The sequence below is a fragment of the Bombina bombina genome, chromosome 3 (genome assembly GCF_027579735.1).
Source record: "Bombina bombina isolate aBomBom1 chromosome 3, aBomBom1.pri, whole genome shotgun sequence".
Classification (NCBI taxonomy): domain Eukaryota; kingdom Metazoa; phylum Chordata; class Amphibia; order Anura; family Bombinatoridae; genus Bombina; species Bombina bombina.
In genome coordinates this window covers 1,077,267,188-1,077,284,867 of record NC_069501.1, presented here as the reverse complement: position 1 = coordinate 1,077,284,867, position 17,680 = coordinate 1,077,267,188, and the positions used below count along the sequence as shown (strand labels likewise).

At 38.9% G+C, this 17,680-nt stretch overlaps 1 protein-coding gene across 2 annotated transcripts in view; it reads right to left on the bottom strand.

Moving 5' to 3' along the window:
- PHF11 (PHD finger protein 11) overlaps positions 1-17,680 on the bottom strand; it is a 589,089-nt gene that overhangs the window by 242,579 nt on the left and 328,830 nt on the right. For both annotated transcript variants that reach the window (XM_053708365.1, XM_053708366.1), the window contains exons 11-13: positions 9,716-9,801; positions 8,816-8,844; positions 5,992-6,065 (exon numbers count right to left, since the gene is read on the bottom strand). In XM_053708365.1, coding sequence (XP_053564340.1) covers positions 5,992-6,065; positions 8,816-8,844; positions 9,716-9,801 — 189 coding nt within the window. The remainder of the gene's footprint in view (positions 1-5,991; positions 6,066-8,815; positions 8,845-9,715; positions 9,802-17,680) is intronic.

The window sequence follows — 17,680 nt, the reverse complement described above, 5'->3', positions numbered from 1 at the left end:
AGAGCTTTGAACTTTTTTAATTTAGAATAGGGTAGGGCATTTTTTTATTTTGGGGGTCTTTAGTTATTTTATTAGGGGCTTAGAGTAGGGGTAATTAGCTTAAAATTGTTATAATATTTTTCTAATGTCTGTAAATATTTTTTTTATTTTTTGTAACTTAGTTCTTTTTTATTTTTTGTACTTTAGTTAGTTTATTTAATTGTATTTATTTGTAGGTATTGTATTGAATTTATTTATTGATAGTGTAGTGTTAGGTTTAATTGTAACTTAGGTTAGGATTTATTTCACAGGTAATTTTGTAATTATTTTAACTAGGTAGCTATTAAATAGTTAATAACTATTTAATAGCTATTGTACCTGGTTAAAATAATTACAAAGTTGCCTGTACAGGTAAGTATTTAGCTTTAAATAGGAATAATTTATTTAATAAGAGTTACTTTATTTCGTTAGATTTAAATTATATTTAACTTAGGGGGGTGTTAGGGTTAGGGTTAGAGTTAGCTTTAGGGGTTAATACATTTATCAGAGTAGCGGCGAGGTCTGGTCGGCAGATTAGGGGTTAATAATTTAAGTTAGGTGTCGGCGATGTTAGGGAGGGCAGATTAGGGGTTAATAATATTTATTATAGGGTTATTGAGGCGGGAGTGAGGCGGATTAGGGGTTAATAACTTTATTATAGTAGCGGTGAGGTCCGGTCGGCAGATTAGGGGTTAATTATTGTAGGTAGCTGGCGGCGACGTTGGGGGGGGCAGATTAGGGGTTAATAAATATAATATAGGGGTCGGCGGTGTTAGGGGCAGCAGATTAGGGGTACATAAGTATAACGTAGGTGGCAGCGGTGTGCGGTCGGCAGATTAGGGGTTAAAAAAATGTAATCGAGTGGCGGCGATGTGGGGGGGCCTCGGTTTAGGGGTACATAGGTAGTTTATGGGTGTTAGTGTACTGTAGAGCACAGTAGTTAAGAGCTTTTTGAACCGGCGTTAGCCCAAAAAGCTCTTAACTCCTGTTTTTTTTCTGCGGCTGGAGTCTTGTCGTTAGATTTCTAACGCTCACTTCAGCCAAGACTCTAAATACCGGCGTTAGAAAGATCCCATTGAAAAAATAGGCTACGCAATTGGCATAGGGGGATCTGCGGTATGGAAAAGTCGCGGCTGGAAAGTGAGCGTTAGACCCTTTCCTGACTGACTCCAAATACCAGCGGGCGGTAAAAACCAGCGTTAGGAGCCTCTAACGCTGGTTTTGACGGCTAACGCAAAACTCCAAATCTAGGCGTAAGTTACCAAAAAAAATAAACACTAAGTCAAATATTTAAACTAATTACACCTAATCTAATAGCCCTATGAAAATAAAAAATCCCCCCCAAAATAAAAAAAAACCTAGCCTACAATAAACTACCAATGGCCCTTAAAAGGGCCTTTTACGGGGCATTGCCCCAAAGAAATCATCTCTTTTACCTGTAAAAAAAAAGTACCCCCCCCAACAGTAAAACCCACCACCCACACAACCAACCCCCCAAATAAAAACCTAATCTAAAAAAACTAAGCTCCTCATTGCCCTGAAAGGGGCATTTGGATGGGCATTGCCCTTAAAAGGGCATTTAGCTCTTTTTCCTTGCCCAAACCCTAATCTAAAATTAAAACCCACCCAATAAACCCTTAAAAAAAAAACTAACACTAACCCCTGAAAGTCCACTTACAGTTTCTGAAGACCCGACATCCATCCTCAACGAAGTGGCAGAAGTCCTCATCGAAGCCGGCTGAAGTCTTTATCCAAGCAGGCCGAAGTCTTCATCCAACCGGGCAGAAGTCTTCATCCAGACGGCATCTTCTTATTTTCATAGGGCTCTTAGATTAGGTGTAATTAGTTTAAATATTTGATAAATTATTTTTTATTTTGAGTAGGGTTAGGTTTTTAAATATGTAATATAGTTAATTTAATTTGTAGTTTAATGTAATTTTAGTATAACAGTTAGGGTAGGTTAATTATTAGTTTAATATAGTTTAATTTAATTTTAGTATAACAGTTAGGATAGGTTAATTAATAGTTTAATATAGTTTAATTTAAATCTAAAGGTAAGTTTAAATTTATTATAAGATAGGGATGAGTTAATATTTAATGTAAAGTTAAGTGGTTGTTAGGTTTAGGGGTTAATAGGTTAATTTATTTTATGGTGGTTTAGGGGTTAATAGGTTTAGTAAGTGGTACTGATGTGGGAGGCCAGGGGTTTAGGGGTTAATAACTTTATTTAGTTGCGGTAGGCTCCGGGAGCGGCGGGATAGGGTTTAATACTTTTATGTAGGTGGCAGCGGTGTCAGGCGGCAGATTAGGGGTTAATAAGTATAATGTAGGTGGCGGCGGTGTAGCGGCAGCAGATTAGGGATTAATAAGTATAATGTAGGTGGCGGCGGTGTAGGGGGCGGCAGATTAGGGGTGTTTAGACTCGGGGGTTATGTTAGGGTGTAAACATAACTTTTATTCTCCCACAGGAATCAAAGGGATATCGGGCAGCAGTGAACATAAGCTTTCGCTGCTTTCAGACTCCCATTGATTCCTATGGCATCCACCTCCAGGGCGGCGGATTGAAAAGCAGGTACGCTGGGCCGGAATAGTGGCAAGCGTACCTGGTAGATATTTGATAAATGGCAAAAGTAGTCAGATAGTGCCGAATTTGTATTCGGAACATCTGTAATGACGTAAGCATCGACTTACGATGACGTAAGCATCGACTTACGTAACATACAATCCGCCGGACTGAGACCGGCGGATTGTATGTTACGTCACAGATTTCAACTTTTGCCGGTCTGTATGCTTTGATAAATGAGGAGAATCAAGCTTGCCACAATTACGCTGCGGAATTCCAGCGTATTTGCGGTTGACGGCTTGATAAATATCCCTCATAGTGATCTGATATTTGGTGTGCTGTGTTACTGGGGATACTAGGCTGTACTGGTATTCAGTTTCAGTACAGCCCAGTATCCCCAGTAACACCAGCACACCTAATATCAGATCACTATGTGCCAGAGAGTGCAAGTACAGCCCATTTTGATATTCCAGTACTCAAGTATAGATCACATAGTATCACTATGTACCAGAGTTCTGATTCCCAGTAGAGCCCAGATCAAATGCTATAGTATCACCAGGTACCAGAGATTTCCGAGTCCCAATACAGCCCAGTATAACCCTGCACAGATCACACTATATCAGCATATGCCCAGTCGCAGTACAGCCCAGTATCCCCTGTTTGGCTCACACTAACTGACCATATAATGAGTCCCAGTATCCCTTGCACAGATCACACTATATCAGCATATGCCCAGTCCCAGTTACACCCCAGTATCCCCTGTTTAGAGCACACTAACTGATCATATAATGAGTCCCAGTATCCCCTGCACAGATCACACTATATCAGCATGTGCCCAGTCCCAGTATCCACTGCACAGATCACTGACTATATGACCATATAATGAGTAGCAGTATCTCCAGCTGCAACTCACACTCCCCAGCACAGCTCCGGTGCTCTGTCTCAGCTGTGATATTTTTCCCCACCACTCCTACATTAAATCCTGTCACTCCTCCTGCATCTGATCTGCTAAGGAAGTTTACAGTCTCTGACCTTTAGTGAGCTACATGAAGTGTTACACACAAACTAGTTCACCTTATAAACCCGGTGTCCGTTGTGATCGTATCTCCGGGTGACACCAGGTGCCGGCTGCCATCTGCTACCACCGTCTCGCTCCGCCACTTGCGAGCTACTGGTAACCACTGCCATCCTCACGCTGTCACATTACGGGCGCTACCTATATGAGTGTTAAGCGGGGTCACGTGACGTTAATGACGTTGCGTGCTGACGTCACTGCCTGTCCTGACTGCACGATCGCGAGCAGCCCTATACTAGCTCAGATTGAAAGGAGACTCAGTCATTGACAATACAGAGATGCGCTAGCTAAGCCGGTGCTGCAGCCTGCTACTGCTACTTGCCGGGACAGTCCGGGACATTTAAATGGCCGGGACTGGGTCCCAAATTCCGGGACTGTCCCGGCAAATACGGGACAGTTGGCAACTATGCACTATCTATGCACATTATCAAACACAAATTATCAGAATAATTTCTAATAGATAAACAAACACACACTAAAGCAATCAATATATATTAGCATTCATTAAGTAAGATAACATAGCTATGTGCTTACACAGTGATTGTTTACACATAGCACTATCTATGCACATTTATTAACATAAATTATCAGAATCACTTGTAATAGATACACAAACACACACCATAGCAATCAATATATATTAGCATGCATTGAGTAAGAGTAAAATAGGTGCTTACACAATGATTGTTTACACACAGCACCTTCTATGTAAAAATTCAATATGGCAGGTATTTGCATACGGATGGTACAAGAAACATCAGAGAATTTTCTTTTTATTCCGTTTTGCAATCTGTTTCAGTTTATTTTTCGCAGTTCACATATATATAGAATACTAATATGCCCCCTTTATAACAGAAAGTATACGGCATATACAGAGAACAGTGTATTAGCAGTTCTGCTGATGGGAGCGATAGGATTGGTCTAAAGGGGTCATGTGATACTGTGACAATCTATTAAGTAGCAGCATATCCACCAATTGTGATTGTAGTAAAGCAGGGTAACTACATTCCGGTGCACATCAACCTTTAATTCCTTCAATAAGAAATAAGGAACTATTGATCATAAAATTATTTGCAGACAATCACAAAAAGTTAAGAATAAGGAGCTTGCGATTACAATTACAGGTAACACACTCACACATTTATAAACAGGAAGGGGAGAGTCACTATTTATGTGTTAATATGTGGGATTATATCTTCACAAACAAAATTTACTTGTTGCTTTAATGCACTAGCAATATAATAATAGGCAGCCTGTTTAAGATCGATCTGGGAGATAAAGACTGTATTTACTCATTAACTGATATGTATTGAAGATACAAAGGGAGTCATGTTTTTATATATATTTTAATAATATGTATGACACCATTTATGTCTAAGAAATTATTATTATTATTTTTTATTATTATTTTTTGTGAAAACATGAACAAATTATCTGTGTGTATATATATGTTTTTAATATGTAGGGTTCTTTTTGGGAAAACATGAACAAACTAACTTTATTTGATTATTGTATTACGACTTACACATGTGTGTCATACACGCCCATAATGGGCGGAGAGATCTGTTAGTTTGTTGGCTCATTGGTTTCCAATAGGTTTAAATAGCATTGAACCATGCAAGGTGCTAGATGCCTGATGAAACGGCAGTTGCTGAGAAACGCGTTGCAGATAGGGGGTAAAACTTGGACACCCCTATTTTAACTGCTTTTGTTTTTAACGTGTTGTTTTTAAATAAACATTTTTTTAAACGTAAGCACAGTTCTAGCACCTTTATTTTTCCCATTTGAATGCTACACGGAGTTGAGCTTCATATCCTTGGATCTTTCTTGTGATTCAACTGGCTTAGCAACACCTGGAGAGAGGGTGAGCTGATACACCCTGAGATATCAGCACGTCACTACCAGCACATTGGTGTGCTATTGCCAAATGTGAGTACCCATTTTTGGATTTTGGTTGCATCATTTCATACCCACTTTTGGTTGATCTGCACGAGGCGCCCCTCTGTTTTGTGTTTCACAAACTAAACTGTATAGTACTAGCGCTGTGCGGTCATTTGATAAGGTCAGATTTTGGGACAATTTGGGACACCGGAGCTATTCGGGTGTCCTGAATTGTCCCTTTGTCAAAATCTGGGACTGTCACCGAAAATCTGGGATTAATAGTCACCGTAGCTAAAGGGATATGAACCCAAAAATGTTCTTTCATGATTGAGATGGTGTTTTACATAGAACCAATGTATATAAATGACTTGCCATAATTTTCCAACATATGAAGCAACGTTTATTACAAGTCACTGACTGAGATCTCTGTAAAGGTAAAATAATTTATACTTACTGAGAGAAGCTACACGTGTCACTTTAGGTTTAGGGGACAATAAAGATTCACTGCTCTCTGAACTGCTTAATTTTCTGCAAAAAATAATATCAGTCAGTATTTACGTTACCAAAAGTATTTTCATCTTAGTATTTCAATCACTATTTTTTTTAATATTATATTGATTATACTTTCAAGCCAAAATTCAAATGCACAAGGGTACATTTTAGTTTTGAATAGAACCATTTTTGCAATATACATATATTAGCAAACATAAATCCAGTAAAAGTTATAGATGTTTCAACAGTGTATTTAAAGGGACATGAAACAAGTTGAGATAGAGACAAAATATAATATGTACTTTAATTACTTTACCTGCACATTTATACTGCAGTGCCTCGCCATTAATCCTTTCTTTTTAGTTTCTGAACTGTAAAGCTATAACACCCCACACATTTCCTTCTATGACTGTATCTATATCTATTGTTGTTTTGATAGAATGCTAAAGTCCATAGGGATTATCTGCTGGGGCATGCATAGAAGCTGTGAACTCAGTTGAAATACAATGCCTGTATCTAAACACTTATAAAAGGGTGGGTGGAGCAGACTGCTCCAGACAGCATGGCTTTGTAACTAATGTTGCTTATTTTTTGCCAGCAATTTTGTAAACAATTATTTGTATGCCAACTATTTTTACTTGATTAGCCCTTTTACAATATGCACAGATCTTACCATGTTTTATGGCACTTTAAGTATGCTTTTGATAATACAAGTAAATTGTGAAGTTGTTGGAAAGAAAAATGTTGGCTTTCATGTCCCTTTAATGATACAGATAGACCGTGCAATTAAAAACCCCAAACTTTCCTTTTTACTTCTGTAATTAAAAGTAAATCTTTCCCTTGGTTTCCTTCAAAGAAAACTAGCCCTTTTCTATGAGTGAATATCTTGATACCAACAGAAGTAAATTTAAGTTTTCTTAATTTTAATTGTAGGCAGGCTCTATGGTGCCATTTGCACACCACTTGTACAGCGAGGTAGCAGTGAGAAGGGTTAGCTCTCAAGCTCAGGGTATAAGTTAGACAGCAGTAAGGTAACTATTATTAGACTTTACTAGTTCTTAAAAATAAAATTATAAATGTAAAGGGACAGTCAACACCAGAATTTTTGTTGTTTTAAAAGATAGATAATCCCTTTATTACCTATTCCCCAGTTTTGCATAAACAACACAGTTATATTAATATACGTTTAACCTCTGTGATTATCTTGTATCTAAGCATCTTCTGACAGCCCCCTGATCACATGACATTTTATTTATTATCTTTTGACTTTCATTTTAGCCAATTAGTGCAGTGTCTGCCACAATCCACGGGCGTGCTCACAATGTTATCTATAGGGTTTACCTGAACTAGCTCTCCCCTGCTGTGAAAAGCAAATACAAAGCATGTGATTAGAGGCGGCCTTCAAGGGCTTAGAAATTATCATATGAGCCTTCCTAGGTCTAGCTTTCAACTAAGAATACCAAAAGAACAAAGTAAAATTGGTGATAAAAGTAAATTGGAAAGTTGTTTAAAATTAAATGCCCTATTTGAAACATGAAAGTATTTTTTGGACTTGACTGTCCCTTTAAAGAAAACTTTATTTACTGTCCCTTTAATTCTTCTTGGCAGCTCACATTCCAAACCCCCATTGGAAGGTTAAAAAGATTTGGTATTAAAGGGACATGAAACCCAAAATGAGTCTTTCATGATTCAGATAGAATACGCAGTTTTAAATGTGCTACTATTACCACATTTTCTTCTCTTAATAACTGTTGTAGAAAAGCTGGGACATAAGCTCAGGAGCGTGCACGTCTGGAGCACTATATGGCAGCAGTTTTTCTACAATGTTATCCATTGCAAGAGCTCTAGATGGCAGCACTATTTCCTGCCATGTAGTGCTCTAGCCACCTACCTAGGTATCTCTTCAACAAAGAATAATATGGGAACTAAGCAAATTTGATGATAGAAGTAAATTTGAAACTTTTTTAAAATGGTTTGCTCTGCCTGAATCACAAAGAAAATGTTTGGGTTTCATAGGGTGCCCTGTACAGAAACAAATCCTGCCTCAGCCTACAGTAAAGGAAAAGATTGTACAGCAAATGGTGATGCCTATCATGGATTATGGGGACGTAGTATATTCACCTTCACCGCAAACTCACCTTAATAAACTAAATACGTTATATAACTCGTTCTGCCGCTTTGTGCTACAATGTAACTACAGGACCCACCATTGTGACATGCTAAAAGAACTAAACTGGCTGTCGCTGGAATCCAGACGCACCCTCCATCTTTCCTGCCTTGTGTTTAAGAGCCTTTCTGGGAAGTTCCCACCCTACCTTACCAGAATGCTCTGCCCTGCTGTTCCCACCTCCTATAACCTCCGATCCAGTACCAGCACATTATTTAGCTTGCCTCAATACAAAAAGAAAGCAGCTCGATCCTCCTTTTCCTACAGAGCGCCACAATTATGGAATGACCTCCCGGACACTTTCAAACCTTCCCCAAGGCTAATATCCTTTAAGAGATCCCTCTCTACATATCTCAAAATAGAATGCCCCTGTCATGGTTGATTAAATATTTTCTACCTGTTCTATGTAAAATGTTTGCATATATTGTGTATTATTATTGTTTTTGAATTTTATTGTATCAATGCAATGTTTTGTGGACTCAGGACATACTTGAAAATATTTTATAAATAAATATCTCTTTAAATGATTTAGGAGATTATATGCATAATTTGGTTCAATAACATTTGTATAATTTATGTATGAAAATGTGTTTTCATGAGACTTCCTTAATATGCCTACCTCTTTCTTTCATTAATATCATTTGTTTCCTGAAATGAAAAAAAATATATATATTAAAAGATTTGCAGAGTAACCCAGTAACATAGCTTCACTAAGACAAAACGTATGGAACAATGGCTATTTATGTAGCAAGATATCACAAGTGCACTGTTATAGAAATTCTGCCACAAAAAAAGTCCTGTATTACTCATGCCGACAATAATGTAACTACTTATATGTGCCAAAAAGAGATCTCCATTTCCTTACAGTTGCCAATATATTAAAGGAACACTGAACAGCATTTTTTTTTTTATTTCGTGATTCAGATAGAGAATGCAATTTTAAGCCACTTTCTAATTTACTTCTATTATCAATTTTTCTTTGTTCTCATGCTATCTTTATTTGAAAAAGCAGGAATATAAGCTTACAAACCGTCCCATTTTTGATTCAACACCTAGGTAGTGCTTTCTGATTTGTGGTTACATTTAGCCACCAATTAACAAGCGGCTACCCAGGTGCTAAACCAAAAATGGGTTGGCTCCTAAGCTTACATTCCTGCTTTCCCCCCCATAAAGATATCAAGAGAACGAAGAAAAATAATAGGAGTAAATTAGAAAGTTGCTTAAAATTGCATGCTCTATCTGAATCACGAAAGAAAAAAAATTGGGCTCAGTATCCTTTAAACTGTGAAAACTGGGTGTGGAATAAAGAGATACACTTGACAGACAAAGCAGTGTACCATCTTCCCTTTATCTACAAGGACAATAAATTAAGCATTCATTTGGGAAGACGAGAAGCTATTACTGAAAGATCATATTATTTATAAATGTCAGATTAATTAACTCCATACAACTTTAGAACTTTTGACATAATGCTTTGTCATTTGTCTAGGTTTAGGATTTTAATGCTGTATCTACTTACAGGCACATCTGGGGAGTGTACAGGAGAGTATTCTGCAGAGGTGTTACTTTTATCACTTTGTTCTTTGTTGGCATTGCTTGATCCTTCTGAAAAATATTACGCATTCGATTAAAAAGCCCTGTTTTACTAATGTTATAACTACATATATGCAGTAATCAGGGTATACACTGAGGCTAAACAATTCAGGGCTAGATTACAAGTGGAGAGCTAAATTAATGCCCACCCGCAAATTAACAAATTTGCCCATTTGTGGGCAAGCCATAATTAATCAGCCATTACAAGTGGCTGGTTATTGCTACTACAAGCTCAAATCAAATCTCCTGGTTAATTTTATAAATGTGCCCTAAATGCCCCCAAAATACAGTCTAGCATATCTTATTAAAAAATAAAGATAGCAACATTTTTATATTTTAATAAAATAACTGCACTAGGCAATATTTTGGTGTCTAAAGTTGTCGGCTGTGGGGTGTTAGGAAAAAAACGGCACTGATAAATTGCGGTCAATGGAAACTGTGTGTTCCCAGTAAATGTATATGCTTATATATACATATATATTTATGTGTTAATATGTGTATATACATTTATTAACACATAAATATTTCTGTATATAAGTATATACATATATATTTATAGTTGCTGCCATTGCTGTGCTACTTACCCCCTTCGCTGCGCTTAGGTTCTGATCTCGTCTCTGACGACATCAGAACGAGGCTCCCATAGGTTTGCATTGCTGACAACTTGTAATACCAGCGCACATTAGCTTGCGCTGGTATTACACAGTGGAGCGCAAATATCGCTTTCATGAAAGTGATATTTAGCGCTCCACTTGTAATCTGCTACTTACTGTCTAATCTCAGAGTATTTAACATCTGGTGCATATGGTCTTGTACACAAGCTTTACTAATAGTCAAGCAACTGCACTGCATATGTTTACTAATCAGTGTCTGTCTAGGCTTTATTGACAGTAAGGAACCATATTTTCATTGCACTGTAAACCTAGAACCAGTTCTTGGTATTTATCAACTTTAAATGTACAGTAATATAGAAATAAAATATTAAACTTAAAACTAACAAGTGCTTTAAATACAAACTGCTTTCCAAATTAAACTTCATCCAACAGCTTTGACAACACTTTCTACACTGGGTTTAAAGGGATAGTCTCGTCAAAATTAAACTTTCATGATTCGGATAGAGCATGCAATTTTAAGCAACTTCTAAATTTACTCCTATTATCAATTTTTCTTTGTTCTCTTGCTATCTTTATTTGAATGTAAGCTTAGGAGCTGGCACATTTTTGGTTCAGAACCTGGGTAGCGCTTGCTACATTTAGACACCAATCAGAACGTGCTACCCAAATGCAGAGCCAAAAATGGGCTGGCTCCTATGCATACATTCTTGCTTTTTCAAATAAAAACACCAAGAGAAAGAAGAAAAATTGATAATAGGAGTAAATTAGAAAGTTGCTTAAAATCGCCTGCTCTATCTGAATCATGAAAGTTTAATTTTAACTAGACTATTCCTTTAAGGAGTCATTACAGTTTACAAAAGAGAGGAAGGCTAATCATCCCTGGCTGCAAGAAATACTATAATGTTGAAAAACAGACAGTATTGTTGATAACTGGGTTTCACAATGTTTGATATAAAATATTGTGGTTTGACAAATAATACCAAATACTTATTTGTATAAATTTTAAAAATAAAATGTCAATTTTCATATCCCTGTTACAAAAATATGATTGCAGTAAAATAAACAAAAAAGGAAATTTATGCTTACCTGATAAATTGATTTCTTCTACGATACGACGAGTCCACGGATTTCATCCTTGAGAGATATTATCCTCCTGTTAACAGGAAGTGGCAAAGAGCACCACAGCAGAGCTGTGTATATAGCTCCTCTCTTCCCCTCCACCCCCAGTCATTCGACCAAAGGTTTTAGGAAGAGAAAGGAAAAGCTAAAAGGCGCAGAGGGGACTGAAGTTGTAAATAATAAAAAATATAATCTGTCTTAAATTGACAGGGAGGTCCGTGGACTCGTCGTATCGTAGAAGAATTCAATTTAGCAGGTAAGCATAAATTTCCTTTTCTTCTTCAAGATATACGACAAGTCCACGGATTTCATCCTTACTTGTGGGATACAATACCAAAGTTACAGGACACGGATGAAACGGGAGGGACAAGACAGAGACCTAAACGGAAGGCACCACTGCTTGAAGAAAAAAACAGCCTCAGAAGAAGAAAAAGTATCAAATTTGGAAAATTTGGAAAAAGTATGAAGGGACGACCAAGTCACAGCCTTACAAATCTGTTCAACAGATGCATCGTTTTTAAAGCCCCATGTGGAAGCCACAGCCCTAGTAGAATGAGCCGTAATTCTTTCAGGAGGCTGCTGTCCAGCAGTCTCATATGCCAGGCGGATGATACTTCTCAGCCAAAAAGAAAGAGAGGTAGCCGTAGTTTTCTGACCCCTACGCTTTCCAGAATAAACAATGAATAATGAAGATGATTGACGGAAATCCTTAGTTGCCTGTAAGTAGAACTTTAAAGCACGGACCACATCCAGGTTATGTAACAGATGCTCCTTCTTAGAAGAAGGATTAGGACACAAGGAAGGAACCACAATTTCCTGATTAATATTCTTATTTGAAACAACCTTAGGAAGAAAACCAGGTTTGGTACGTAAAACCACCTTATCAGAATGAAATATGAGATAAGGCGAATCACACTGTAAGGCTGAAAGATCAGAAACTCTTCGAGCAGAAGAAATAGCAACCAAAAACAGAACTTTCCAAGATAATTATTTAATATCTATGGAATGCATAGGTTCAAACGGAACCCCTTGAAGAACTTGAAGAACTAAATTTAAACTCCAGGGAGGAGTAATTGGTCTAAATACAGGCTTAATTCTAGATAGAGCCTGACAAAAAGACTGAACATCTGGCACATCTGCCAAACGTTTGTGAAACAAAATTGACAAAGCAGAAATTCGTCCCTTTAAAGAACTTGCTGATAACCCTTTCTCCAATCCTTCTTGTAGAAAAGACAGAATCCTGGGAATCCTAACTTTACTCCATGAGTAACCCTTGGATTCCCACCAATAAAGATAATTACCCCATAGAGTGGGTCTCCGCCCATCGGATTATCTTGGATACTTCTATCATCACTAAGGAACTCCTTGTTCCCCCCTGATGATTGATATATGCCACAGTCATGATGTTGTCCGAATGGAATCTGATGAATTTGTTTGAAGCCAACTGAGGCAAGGCCTGAAGCGCATTGAATATTGCTCTCAGTTCCAGAATATTTATTGGAAGTAGAGACTCCACCTGAGTCCAAACACCCTGAGCCTTCAGGGAATTCCATACTGCACCCCAGCCCAGAAGGCTGGCATCCGTTGTCACTATCACAAACAAGGGTCTGCGGAAACAAGTCCCCTGGGACAGATGATCCGGTGACAACCACCAAAGAAGAAAGTCTCTGGTCTCTTGATCTAGATTTATCTGAGGAGATAAATCTGCATAATCCCCATTCCACTGTCCGAGCATACACAGCTGCAGTGGTCTGAGATGAAAGCAAGCAAACAGAATGATGTCCATTGCCGCTACCATTAATCCAATTACCTCCATACACTGAGCCACTGATGGCCGAGGAATGGACTGAAGTGCTCGGCAAGTATTTAGAATCTTTGATTTTCTGACCTCCGTCAGAAATATTTTCATGTCTATCGAGTTTATCAGAGTTCCCAAGAAGGGGACCCTTGTCTGTGGAACTAGTGAACTCTTCTCTATGTTCACCTTCCAACCGTGAGTTCTCAGGAAAGACAACACTGTGTCCGTGTGAGATTTTGTCAGTTGATAAGTTGACGCCTGGATCAGAATATCGTCCAGATAAGGCACCACTGCTATGCTTCGCGCCAGAAGAGACCCTAGAACCTTTGTGAAGATTCTGAGTGCTGTGGCCAACCCGAAGGGAAGAGCCACGAAGTGATAATGTTTGTCCAGGAAGGCAAATCTTAGAAACTGATGATGATCCTTGTGGATAGGAATATGAAGGTAAGCATCCTTCAAGTCCACGGTAGTCATATATTGACACTCCTGGATCATTGGTAAGATTGTTGGTATAGTCTCCATTATGAACGATGGGACTCTGAGAAACTTGTTTAGACACTTGAGGTCTAAAATGGGTCTGAAAGTTCCCTCTTTTTTGGGAACCACGAAAAGATTTGAGTAAAACCCCTGTCCCTGTTTTGATTTTGGAATGGAACAAATGACTCCCATGGTAGATAGGTCTTTTACACAGCGTTAAAACGCCTCTTTTTTTTTTTTTTTTTTTTTTCAAAAGAGCTTTATTATCATCCATATTATATATACAAACATAACGAAAATGACAAGGGATTATCGCAATATAACAGAAATGGCAATTTTTTGTTATCTCCCAGCGTGTCGATGTGGATGATGTCCATGTTTAAATTCACAGTTCTGCTGTAAGATTGTAAGTTCTATAAATGACATCAAAACATATAAATCTCAACTAAGACAAGGGACCCACCTGTCCCTCAAGAAGAGGAGAAGGAATAAGAAAAGATAGAGGGGAAAAGAAAGGTAAGAGATAGGGAAAGAAAAAGGAGGGGAGGGGGGGGGGGAGATCCGTTAACTGTCGGTCAGAGGCGTTAAAGTCTGTCGTGGAGTGTTTTCTTCCCAAATGAATTTAATGTCTGCCAGTCTACCAATTTGTTTCCTTTTAAAGAATCCGTATTCTTCAAGTACTAGTATTTCTGAAACCTCGCTAATCCACTCTCGCAGTGTTGGTGTATATTGTGTTTTCCAATGTCGTGCTATAATTAGTTTAGCACTAGTGATACCTATTTGTAATAATTGGAGTCTCAACTTACAGGGAAAAGAGGGGAGGTCATTAAGCAAGGCTGTTCTAATTGTAAGTCTGAAATCGTCGGTCAGTATTTGCTTGTAAAAGGATTCTATCTCTTGCCAGAATGGTTTAATTCTTTCGCACTCCCACCACATATGCAGGTATTGGCCCTTTGTGGAGCAGCCTCTCCAGCAATTCCCATTGGCTTCTGGGTAGATAGAGTGGATACGAGAGGGGGTCAAATACCATCTCATCATTACTTTAAAGTTAAGTTCTAGCATCCGTGGTGAGCTGGACGACTTTTTTGTGTTTTGAAATATCTGAGACCACTCTTCTCTACTCAGCTCCTGCCCTAGTTCTTCGTGCCATTTGGTCGCGTATGAGGGGAGTGTTCGTGTGTGTTCCGTCTGTAGGAGTTTGCGGGTTATAGATAGCACGTGTCGCAATGGGGTTTCACCTGTGCAAAGGTTCTCAAAGGGGGTAAGGGCTCTAAGGTAATCTTTCTGATGTGGGGAGGTATAAATAAAATGTCTTAATTGTGAATATTTCAACCAATTAGTGTACCTGCCTCCTGCAATCGTATTTAGGTTTTCTCTTGCTATTAATTTCCCATTTAGTGTGAATTCTTTCAGTGGGATTGTATATCCCCACTCCGTCAATCTCTGTTGTCCTCTGTCTAAGCCTCCTATCATTTCGGCATTTAAGGGGATAGGAAAAAGGGGAGAACGAGGCCCCGTAATGTGGGTTTGGTGAGTTGTAATGCTATCCCATGTGTCAAAGATATGTTTATGGATCGGTAGATTATTACATTGGGGGGGCGCAGAGGTTTCGGCACCCAGCATAGTGCTCCCACTGACGGAACTTTTAGAATGTTGGAATCTAGGGACACCCATGCTTTTGTATCCCCTGCTCTGTGCCAATCCAGAACTCTTTGTAAAGTTACTGCATTGTAATATGTTGTTAGGTCAGGTAGTCCCAGTCCTCCATTTACTGTTGCTCTGTACATGTTGGTTTTGTTGACCCTGGGTCTGCTCTTCCCCCAAATAAAAGCGTTGATGTGTCTCTGTAATTGTGCTAAATACCATTTAGGGAGATTTATGGGTACTGCCTGGAATAAGTATAAGATCCTAGGTAATGTGGTCATTTTGATGCATTGTGTGCGTCCCCACCATGAAATTGGCTTTAGGGCCCAGGTACGGAGGTCTTGTTGGATTGTTGTTATAAGTTTGGAGTAATTTTCTTTGAATAGTTGTGTATGACTGGGGGAGATGTGGACTCCTAGGTATTTTATTGATCCATTCCGGGCGATCATTGGGCAGTCAGCTGCCATGTTAAGAAAGTCTGTTTGTGTCATGGAAATATTTAGAATCTCTGACTTCTGTGTGTTTATAGAGAAGTTTGAGAATTGTCTAAAGGTGTTAATTTCATGCAATATCTTGGGTACTGTCAGGAGTGGGTCAGTGATTGTGAAGATCACGTCGTCTGCATACATCGCGATTTTGAAGTCGTGTGGGCCTATTTTAATTCCCTGAATGTCCTGATTGCGCCGTATATGCGCCGCGAATACTTCCATAGTTATAATGAAAAGTATGGGGGATAGGGGGCAACCTTGGCGAGTACCATTTTGGATCTGAAAGGGGTTAGAAAGCATTCCGTTTGCTTTGACTTTGGCTGTTGGGCTTTTGTAAAGGCTAAGTATTCGGGCAATCATGTGCGGGCCAAACCCTATCGCTTTCAATGACTCAGTAAGGAATCCCCAGCTGATGCGGTCAAACGCCTTCTCGGCGTCGATCGCCAAGAGGGCGGCAGGAAGTTTTTTATGTTTGGCATAGGAAATGAGAGTCAAAACCCGAATGGTATTGTCCCTCGCCTCCCGCCCGGGGACAAATCCCACTTGGTCAGTGTGGATTAAGGATTGTAAAACTACATTAATTCTTTTTGCTAATATTTTTCCAAGAATCTTTATATCTGTATTTAGGAGCGATATTGGTCTGTAACTGCTGGGGTCTGTTAAATTTTTTTGTGGCTTGGGTATGACCGAAATATGCGCTGAAAGCATATCTTGAGATAGGGTACCACCTTCCTCTAACGTTTGAAATAAATTGAGTAAATGTGGGGCCAGGATGTGTTTATATGTCTTATAGTACGTGTTTGAGAAGCCATCTGGGCCCGGACTTTTGCCGGTCGGCAGGTCTTTTATTGCTGTATAGACCTCTAGTAGGCTTATGGGACTTTCCATTATTTCGCGTTGTTCTGGGTGTAAGGTAGGTAGGTCTGCTTTGTTGATGTAATCTTGCATTTGTGTTAAGTGTTCCTGGGAGTCTTTTCTTTCAAGGTTATATAGTTTAGAGTAGTATTCCCTGAAATGATTAGCGATTCCCTCGCTGTCTAAGATATCTGTTTTGTCAGGTGTTGTTATCTTATGTATCTGTGATTTTAACGTCTGAGTTTTTAAGGCTCTAGCTAAGAGTGAGCCAGCCCTGTTGCCTTCAAAGTAGAAGGTTTTCTTTAAGTGTAACGCTCGTCTCTGTGCTTCTTTTAACAATGTGTTGTTAAGTTCTAGCCTGGTGTCCGTTACCTGTTTAAGTAGTATATTATTCTTTGGGGAGTTTTTATGTGCTAATTCCAGGCGGGCTAGTTGAGTAGTCAGGTTATTTATTGTTTGGTTGTAGATTTTCTTCCTGTAAGTTGTATGTTTGATGCAGTGCCCCCTAATTACTGCCTTATGGGCTTCCCATAGCATGTGTGGTGAAGTGGTGGGAGTCATATTAATACTAAAGTATTCTTTTAAGGAGGCTTCTATTGCCTTTACTGTGTGTGGGGTGTGCATTAGGGAGTCGTCCAGTCTCCAAATAAATGGGGTGGTGGGGTGGTTGGGCCATTGTAGCTGTGTATTGACCATGGAGTGGTCCGACCATGGGGTCGGTTGGATGTCCGCATCTTTAAGTATAGATAGGTGGTTTCTGTCTATGAAAATGTAGTCAATTCTAGTGTACACTGACCAGGGGAAAGAGAAAAAGGTGTAATTGCGCTGTGTGGGGTGCTTCAATCTCCAAGTATCAAGTAAGCCTAAGTGTGTTAGAAATTTGAATACTAGATTAG